This window comes from Dermochelys coriacea, chromosome 11, assembly GCF_009764565.3.
Source record: "Dermochelys coriacea isolate rDerCor1 chromosome 11, rDerCor1.pri.v4, whole genome shotgun sequence".
Classification (NCBI taxonomy): domain Eukaryota; kingdom Metazoa; phylum Chordata; order Testudines; family Dermochelyidae; genus Dermochelys; species Dermochelys coriacea.
Window position 1 is genome coordinate 19,226,875 of NC_050078.2, and position 9,566 is coordinate 19,236,440.

Below are 9,566 nucleotides of genomic sequence, written 5' to 3' on the forward strand. Positions count from 1 at the left end.
ATAACCACAGCTAGTGATATGATAGATGGTTTCAGCAGTTCAACAGAATTACAATACACAGAAAACGGTCTTAAATCCATCTACTCCACTCTGCCACTGATATGTTGTCTGATATTAATGTGAACCCAAATAATAATCCTTTCCATTTCTTTTGAGGACACTTGAAAAGTAGCTGTGAAAAAGAATGCATTTCCCCACATGCACAATATATTTAGGACACATTGCCCTTTGGTGAAGATCTCTACATAGTAATTTAAAACATTAAGAGCATATTTCTTCCCTCAAAAAGAAAAGGAGTACTTGTGGCACCTTAGAGACTAACGAATTTATTAGAGCATAAGCTCACTTCATTGGATGCTGTAGCTCACGAAAGCTTATGCTCTAATAAATTCGTTAGTCTCTAAGGTGCCACAAGTACTCCTTTTCTTTTTGCGAATACAGACTAACACGGCTGCTACTCTGAAACCTTTCTTCCCTCAGTTATACAGGCACAAAATAACACTGGCACAGGATTTGCAGTTGCGTAACTGAAAGCAGATTGGATCCCTAAAAGTCCAAAGCAGTCTAGAAATCTTTATAGTACCGTTTTCACTTTGAAACATTGCTCAAAATTACCTGTAACTTGTTCAACTTCCTTTTTAAGTCTACGTCATTTCTACAGTTGTATTGCAGACTGAAAGAGAGAAAATCTACAGAGTCCTGGAAAGAAGAAAAGGCAAATCACTACTCCAGAAATAATTTTTGCAATTCAAAATTGCTCAGAAAAAAAAAATCACATTTCTTAATGTTTCCCCTGAACTGGCAGCTAAGATTACCAGTGACTGTAGTTTTAGGACTCAGAAGTCCTACAGAAATAGGGGAACCAGGAAACGGTATAATTCCCATCAGTCCCAATGGACAACAGGTAGAATCAAAGTGTCATTTAGTTTACAGCCATAAGGTTGTTTCTCAGGACTACAACGATACAGAAGCTGATCAAATGAGTATTCTGCAAATAGAGTATTTTGTGTATTTAACATTTATCATCTGCAATTAGTTATTCAACTATCAAGACTCAGAACATTTATGATTAGTCTTGGCCATGCAGATAGAGTTTTGCGGCAGAGTTCAGAACAGTTTACCAATATGCACCTGCAGAAAGTATATTTTTAAAAGCCTTTGGTAATGCCACACCTGCACATATCTCATTATTTCACTTGAAAAGCAGATGAATGCCATGTCTAAGAATTATTTGTTCACTGATTTCAATCTCAACATCTTCTGGACACAGCAGACTAATAGGTAGCGTTTGATCTTTTCAGAGAACTCACTACAGTACAGAAAAGCTGTTATTTCCAGTCAGATGAAGTCTAAATTTGCAACCTACCACTTCAACTGAGCCCTAGTTTAACAACTAGTCTGAAGGGTTTCTCTCCAGACTGTGCCAGCCACAGGTACCTGGCCACCAGAGCATGACTAGCTCAGGTTGGAGCCATTAGAATCCTCACAGCTCCTACAAGGCTTTTAGAAAAATAAAAAGTTAGAGACAAGAGTTAAATAGGAAATAAAATAAGCAAAGTGGATTTTTACTAGTCAGTATTTAAAATGTGAACTCTTATTATTAATGGAAAGTGACAGTGTGGCATCTCTCTGCAGTAACCTTATAATACATGCAGAACACGCACATTATTACAGCTACAAATTGTGAAGGAAATTCATCATCAAATCTCTCAAAGGCTTTGACCCTAAAGTAATTATGCACCTGTGTAACTTTAGTGGGTCTACTCAGGAAAAGGAAGTTATTCATTTGCTTAAATTTTCAGATGAAGATTTAACTGAGGAATACAGTGTCTGTGCTTTTTAAGTAATGCTTACCAAAAAGGACAATTTGGTCATTGTTTAAAATTAGTTCAGCTTCACGTGATTAAACTACTGAAATAAACAGACATTATTAAATCCAGTAGATCAAATTACAATTGCAGTAAGTTATTTTTATTCCAATAAATAAAAAAGAATTGCTAATCAAGTGCAAGTTAATAAACAAGAGTTCCAAGAAAATAAAGTATCACCCTAAGAGAGGCTAAAAAAGATTCCAAAGGTGCACTCCCAAAGACATGATCAATTTCCAGTGCAATGGACAGTTTTCCATCTGAAAAATACAGAAAAAAGTGCCTATTATATCATTTACTTGGGGGAAGGAGGGAAAAGAATGAAAGATGCAGATTCACAGTACATGTATTAGAAACCAATTTTTCTAGATTACATTATTTAAAAGATGTCTACCTAGTGGGGGGAGGGGAGTAGGAGTCCAGCAAGTATCCTGACCTAGACTGCTCAATGCCAGCTGCTGATCTCACAGAGCACTAGTGGAAAGCAGGAGTTCAGGGGAAGAGTTCTAGGTCTGATGGGTCATTAAGCAAGACCTTTACTTTTCAGGACCTTGGTGGTTCTCTTACACAAAGCATTTTTATTTTTAAACTGTTCTGGGCTGGGAATCTAAATGATCTACTTGAACAATTTCAGGATGGCAAGCTTCATTTCTACCCAAAACATATGAACTAGCATTAAAAGAATCTTAACAAGAGCCAACAAAAAGAAAGCCCACAAAATATGGACTAAAGGAGAAAAAAAGCTTTAGCCTCTCCCAAGTGGTGGTTGCTACTAGAACTGGATGGAGAACAGTAATTCAGTTTCACTGAGAATTTATAAATTTAATTTCATTCTGATTAAGAATGAAAACCAAAAATTTCAAAGTTCTCCACAACAGGGAATTACCATTCTCTACCCAGTTCTGGGAGCCATAGCTCCAGAGCACTTTGCCTGGTGGGTGGCTCTAGATCCACAAACCTCGGGGCCCAGACTCCCAAGGCTTCCTGGCTTCCCTTAAATCCACCACACAGACCACCAAGGAGCGTGGCCAGGAAAGATAGCCGGAAGCCAGGGAGATTTCCCAATGAAGCTTCCTACTAATTTATTTTGTGTCTATGAGTTTAACTTAACATAAGAAAATAGAAAAAAGCCAGCAGGTCTTTGAGGGGTGAGTGCAAAGATTTGCATTAAGCCCTAGGTTATGCACATTCTAATGTAAACCATAGCCTTTAGTGCATAATTTTCACTCCTTTAAAAAACTCCAAGATACTCATAAGCTGTTAAAGAAAACAGAAGGTAATTTAGCTATTTCTCTATGGTGTGAGCTCAACTGGGGAATACTTCATTATTTTAAAATGCAAAGATTTCAGAGAAACTGATAATTCAAAATGTTTCTATAGACATTTTTTCTACTGTCCTGACACACACACACACACACACACACACACACAGCCAGCCATCAACAGTTTAACCATTTCACACAATGTTTAGGAAAGAAACAGAATTCCATTCCCATTTTTTCTTTACCTTTTGAAGAATATTTTTCATGGTAGATTTTATAAGCTTTTTCATGCGCAGCAGCTAGAATTTGGAGAGAGGTCTGTGGATCATCATACGGCAGACTCTCAGTGATCTCAGGCAAGTCGCTAAAGGTGAGCCACATGTCAACCATATCACCAAAAGAATGGAAGTTAAACTCAGCATATTCTACAAAGAGGTCAGCAAAGGTCCTGTGCTTCCCAAACGTGGACTGCGTGATCACAACCCCAGGCAAATGCTTATGATGCAGAATTATCACTGGCTTAAGGTTGGCAGCAGTAAGAGACTTAAGAAGTTGTCTATAGCACTGAACTGTAGCTTCTTCCGGATTCTTGGCATTCCCCTCTGGAAGGATATGCATCCATGGCATAAAGATTTTATAATGCGTCACACCACTTGCATGAAGGTAGGAGAAGTACTGTGGCAGAGAAGCCAAAAAAGGCTGATGGCACAAACAATTGTGTCCTTCATCCACTACAATATTAAGAGCCTTTTTGCCTAAGAGCTTGTTTTGAATATTTAAATTCCTTACTGACTCATTGTTTAGGGGACCAGCAATGGCAATAAAACCCTGAGCTAGTTTCCAGTCTACCCCACAACAAGGAGAAAAGAAAAGAAAAATTAAGACTACCTTACAACCTAGATCCATCTTTGCTAACCTGCTTCAGAGAACAGTTGCTTTATGCTATTTATGGAGGAGCAGAGATAATAAAATTAACCTTTAGCTTGCATTATCTATTGTGCAGATAATATGCCCATGAGCAGCTAGCACAAGGATGATAAAGATGTTTTTAAAAACACTTCACCGTTGCCCCACTTAGACGGGCATAGGTTATACAAACATAAATATGGTTACTTATCTTACAGCAAGGAAGGTGGTTCTTTCTGTATGGATAACACCCTTCACTCCACTCCTGGTGCTTAGATAAGAATCCTTTGAACAGCAGCATCTGTTGGGGCTGCACCGATGCCCATGGAGCCTTGTGAACACTGTATCTGAGGATATAGAGCAGGGGTGGCCAAACTGGCTCTTAAGCCATATGCAGTTCTTTTACTGTTAAAGTGCGGCACATGGAGCCCCCCCACACACACATTTCCCACCTGCTATACTGGAGGTTGGGGGATGGCGGGAGCTTGGGACCTCTGCCTTGCAACAGGGTGGTGGGGTAGGGACTTCTGCCCAGTGGGATAGGCGGTCTTGGAGCTTCAGCCAGGGCACACCTGCTGGGACTCAGGACTTCAGCAGGAGCCGGGTAGAAGCCCTGAGCCCTGTTGGGCAGCTCCTGCAGGGCTGAAACCCTTAGCCTCGGCAGGTGCGTCCTGGCTCTTGAAATTCTGAAGATTGTTGTATGCGGCTCAGGGGGTCAGTAAGTTTGGCCACCCCGATATAGAGGGTGGGGAAACCTCAACCACCTCTCAGTTCCTTTGCCAATAAAGAATACCATGTGTCAGGACTCTGAATTAATGGGGATGGAAGGCAGATTGTGGAATGTCTGTGGACAATACAGTTAGTGTGGGGTAAGCATCCATTCTCTGAGAGTGATTGTCACAAAGATTCCACCCTTGATGGCTAGCAAGTAATATCCCATCCTGGAGGTAGGTAGAAGTGTAGTAGTAGGATTTTATATTTGTATAATTTAGAATGAATGATAAAGAATAATAATATAATGTGTATTAAATGTATTTATGTATGATTTGACCATATCCTGCCAGCCACCCTTTTTGAATAGCAAAAAGGAATGGCCTAATGGGCCATTGGTAGAGATGCATCAGCCCAAATCTGTCTCTGGGCTGATTTCAAGGCAATAACAGACCGTTTAGGGTCACCACTTTGTTTAAGTTTAGCATTTTAAAATAAGCAAAAGAATGCAATGATTGTTTTTCTCTTGCATTGCAATTTGATGTTCCTGTTCAAATGTTCTGTGTAAATCAATTCTGTTGTGTGTATGTGTGAATGAGGAATGTGTGTGTTAGAAGATAAGTGTAAAGGCCATCACCAGACCAGATATTCTAGGGAGGAACTGAGGACAGATGCAAGGGCACCAGAAGATTACAACACGCCCCATTGAAATGTCAGAAGAGGGCAGATTGACAACTCTAAAGATGAGATAGGCACCTATCAATGGGGACAAGATGGCTGTGATCAAAACCAGCATGGAGTAACTCCCTGAGAGACCTGATGAAAGATAAAGAATGAAAAGGACAATTTCAGAAAACAAGCACTCGTCAAACAAACAATTGATTACAGCATGACGGTGCAAAACTCATTGGTCCCAATGAAGGAAAATCACTATATAAACAGGGTGCCTTGCCATGAAACTTAGGGTTCGTCCTGCCAAGACTTCCCCGGAGCATCGTGTCACGAACGACAGAACCCAGCTCCTACCTATCTGTGATCAACCTACTGACCACTAGATTGATCCAGACTGTGAACTGGTAACTATAACATCGACTGGCAGGAGAGTGCGTGAGCATACGCTAACTGTTGTATCTTCAATAAATGTGGCGTATTGCCTTTTCTCCTGAAAAAGATCCTGTGTGCTTCTTACAAGCATAACAAGAGAAGTCCTATTTAAAATGCCAGCTGAAGGACAGCCCCACTGAACCTTCCATCCGATCTGAAGACTTGCATCACGGCATAGTGAGTGGAGAAGGTGTTGACTGAACTTCGAGTCAGGAATCATACTTTGCAAGGAGTGCTTGATAATTGGCAACTCATAGTTGAAGCATCACCACGGATGCTTTCAACCAGAAAGACCCACTTGCAGAGAAGTGAGATCTGATCTGTTGCTTTGATCTCTCTTGGATAGCATGGACAACCAGACACACTGGGATGGTATGCTGGAAAAAAAAAAAAAAAGTATTTACATCCATCAGAACCTGGTATCTTCTGTCTGCACACTTGGAGATCACAGGGACACATGCAGGAGTAGCTCATATAATCTTTGCCCGTTCTAAAATCCCCTCTTGATTGATAAGGCCATTCTACCCAATGATTATGGCTACAGGATGTCCAGTAACTTGTGCTGCTTTTCTGAGGGATATATAGAGCAACTACAAACATCCTCATCAGATCCCAAAAAGCTTTTAGTTCATCCAATGGGGCTATAGAGGGAAGCTTAATTGTCTTGTCAGGGGACAAGGAAGAAATAGCCAGTGGTAGGAGGTCTTCTCTGCCAAGCTCTTGTTCCTCCTCCAACACTTGTTATCAGAACTGGTACTGGAGCTAGCTGTCCTTAGTTGCTTTGAGGAAAGTTATCTTGCAGTCTGCTGAGGAAGTCATTTTCCTAATGTACAGACTGATAACCCCCAGGAGACCCCTTAGGGCCAGTAGCCAATGATTTTAGTTTAGTATTCATTCAGTGTGTGATGTTTTGATTAACATACAATGGATATATGTAATATAGCATTGATTAATCAGAGTTGATTTGTAGGATTATAAAAGTACAAGACTGATCAGTATTTAGAAGAACTATGTAGTAGACATGAGTAGAACAAGCTGAAATGCAAGAAACTGTGGGTTGATGCCTGCAAGACTTTAGCTTAGCTATTTCAGGCCCTGGAGACAAAAAATGATGGCATAAGTCAATGACCGAGTGTCACGGGGCAAGACTCACCCCTGCGGTGCCTCCTGCTGGTCTCTCAGGGAATTAGTTCTTCCAGCCTCCAGAGCGCCCTCTGCAGGCCGGTGTCTCGCTGCTGCTAGCTCCCATGTCCCTCCCAGACCCCGGTGCCCCTTTTACCCAGGGTGCTGCCCCCTGGCAGTACCCCCACAGTCTCTAGGTCTCCCCTCCCCGGGAATCCCCACCCACTATCCCCACCTCATCTCAGTCTTGGCTACTGCCAGTCACCATTAAGCCCCTGCACACTGAGCAGACTGCAGTGTATAAGCCAATCATCACAGGCAAGGGTGGTTTGGACCTGCTGCCTCTGCCTACCCATGGGCTGCCCCCTGCAACTCCAGTACCTATCTTAAGCCATCTGCCAGGCCTGCAGCCTGGGGCTTTTCCAGTCTGGAGCCTCCCAGCTCCTCTGGCTTTCCCCAGCCCTGCTCCATTCGAGGTACCTTCTCAAGCTCCCCAGTAGCCAACCCCATCTCCCTCCACAGCTAGAGGAGATGCTGTCTGCTCTTGGCCCACTACCCTTTTATAAGGGCCAGCTGAGCCCTGACTGGAGTGTGGCTGCATCTGAGCCTGCTTCCCCCAATCAGCCTGGGAACTGCTTGCTCCCAGCCACAGCCCTCTTCTGGGCTGTTTTAAGCCCTTTAAGGCTGGAGTGGATGACCACCCTGCTACACAGAGAAATAACCCGAAAAATTATGGGGAAAAAAAAAATGGTACCAACTGGTAATATTAAAAAAGTATAGCTTGGAAGATTAAATTTAAATTATAAAATGCTGTAACAACAAATACTGTATCCAGCATGTGCCTTAACTACAAGATAAAGGTGGTATGTCAACAACAAAAACCTACATAGTCTATAGAATTGGGGTCCCTTGTGTTTCTAAGGGACACAGACCAATAAGAAAGAGGGCTGACACTTTCATGCACATAGGCAGAATGTAGGTATAGACAGACTCCCAGTGTAAAAAAGGGTGCCCAGAATAAGCAAACTGAGGTTCCTATGGGAAACGCCAGCAGGAACAAATACTGTATTGATGGTTAATCCATGAGAGGGCCAACAGACTAACACCATCTAGGAGGATGCGAGTATGTCTGTAGGTATAATTGATACATTGTACTTATCTTTAGGAATTGTATATGCTGTGACATTTATAACTTTATTGGTAACTTTTATTAAAGTACTAAAAGATAGATGCTCTTGAAACCATAGGCAAATAACAAATACGGTTACATGTGTTCCTATGGGCTCTAGATCCAGAACAGAGATAATTCTGTCGAACTTGCCAGAGCAGAACCCACTGGAGTACAATTAACATTAAATAGAATAAAGGCTACAGGCCCAAGGTTGGTAAAGTTACTTAAGTGAAGGAGGGCACATAGGAGGGTACCAGCTCAGTGGTTCCCTTCTGGGTCCAGATTTATGGGTGCCTCTAAAGGATTCCTTCCTCGACTGCCTGTTCACATCTCACTGGGTTATCCACGGTGGGGAAGGGTCACAATCCAACAAGAATAGTCTGCTACATTTCCCTGAAGAGGATGAGAAAGCTAAGTCCTCATCTCTAGAGGGGGCATGCCAGTCCAGCATCCCACAGCTGAGCGAGGCCTGTGGCCAGTTTGAACACGTGATGAAAGGAATGAGCTCTTAAAGTCTGTCCAGGACTGGGGAATCTGGTACTGGGCCAAGTCAGTTGTTGCCAAGAATTGCCTCTATGCCAGCAAGATTTTCTATACAGACGAGTCCATCAGTGCTGCGTGTGTCACCAAGGCCCCAGTGGTTGGTACTGATTAGCCCAGCATGTTTCCTTGGTATCACTGCTATCAGAATAATCTGGTGAATGCACACAGTGCAAGAGAAGGTCCTGCTGCCTAAGCAATACCAGTAGCAGTGCAGTGCTGTGTGAAGCAACCATCTGCGCATATTTCACCTTAGTGCTTGGGTTAGGCTCAATCTTATGATATGATTTTTGTCTTGGGACTGGAGGGGGAAGCTGCACCTTTGATCTTTGGTACTGTGCTCCCTGTGGCCCCTCTCCTGGGTTGGCAGCAGAATGGTACTATAGAAGTGAGAGTATCCAAGAAAAGGTGGTCTTTCCAGTTGCTTGCCAGGATCTGTAAATGTCTGCAGAGATATCTCCAGAAGATGTAGCTTCAATCTGCCTTCTCAAGCCTCTAGTGTACGCTTTGAAAATGTCTTGTGCACCGACCAGTGTTCAGACATGTGCCCCTCTCCAAAGCACAGGAAACACCTCAAGTGGCTATCGTTGATAGGCCCTACTGAATCGCAAGAAAGGTAGATCTTAAATCCTGGAGATTTGCCTTCAGCCACTTTAGGCCTATGTATGGTGTAGGCAGGAGGTCTGGTCCTGGTGCAGGGGGGGGGGGGGGGGCAAGAATCCAATCAGTGCCCTGAATCTCACTAAAACTGTTATTTTTACTTTGCTTTTTTATTTTTTACACAAATGTGTAAATTAAACTTGTCTATATGAATAAAAAAAAATACACTCCAACAACAATAGGCCTAACTGTCTCTCTGCAGGTGAAGACATGTGGACACCG

The 9,566-nt window shown here is 42.5% G+C and overlaps 1 protein-coding gene across 1 annotated transcript in view; it reads right to left on the reverse strand.

Annotated features, from left to right (window-relative positions):
* Positions 1–7,078, reverse strand: part of LCT (lactase) — a 32,243-nt gene extending 25,165 nt beyond the window's left edge. Inside the window, exons 1-3 of the mRNA XM_038421263.2 lie at positions 3,376–7,078; positions 2,049–2,128; positions 616–699 (exon numbers count right to left, since the gene is read on the reverse strand). Coding sequence (XP_038277191.1) covers positions 616–699; positions 2,049–2,128; positions 3,376–4,036 — 825 coding nt within the window. The 5' untranslated portion in view covers positions 4,037–7,078. The remainder of the gene's footprint in view (positions 1–615; positions 700–2,048; positions 2,129–3,375) is intronic.
* Between the last annotated feature and the right edge of the window lie 2,488 nt (positions 7,079–9,566).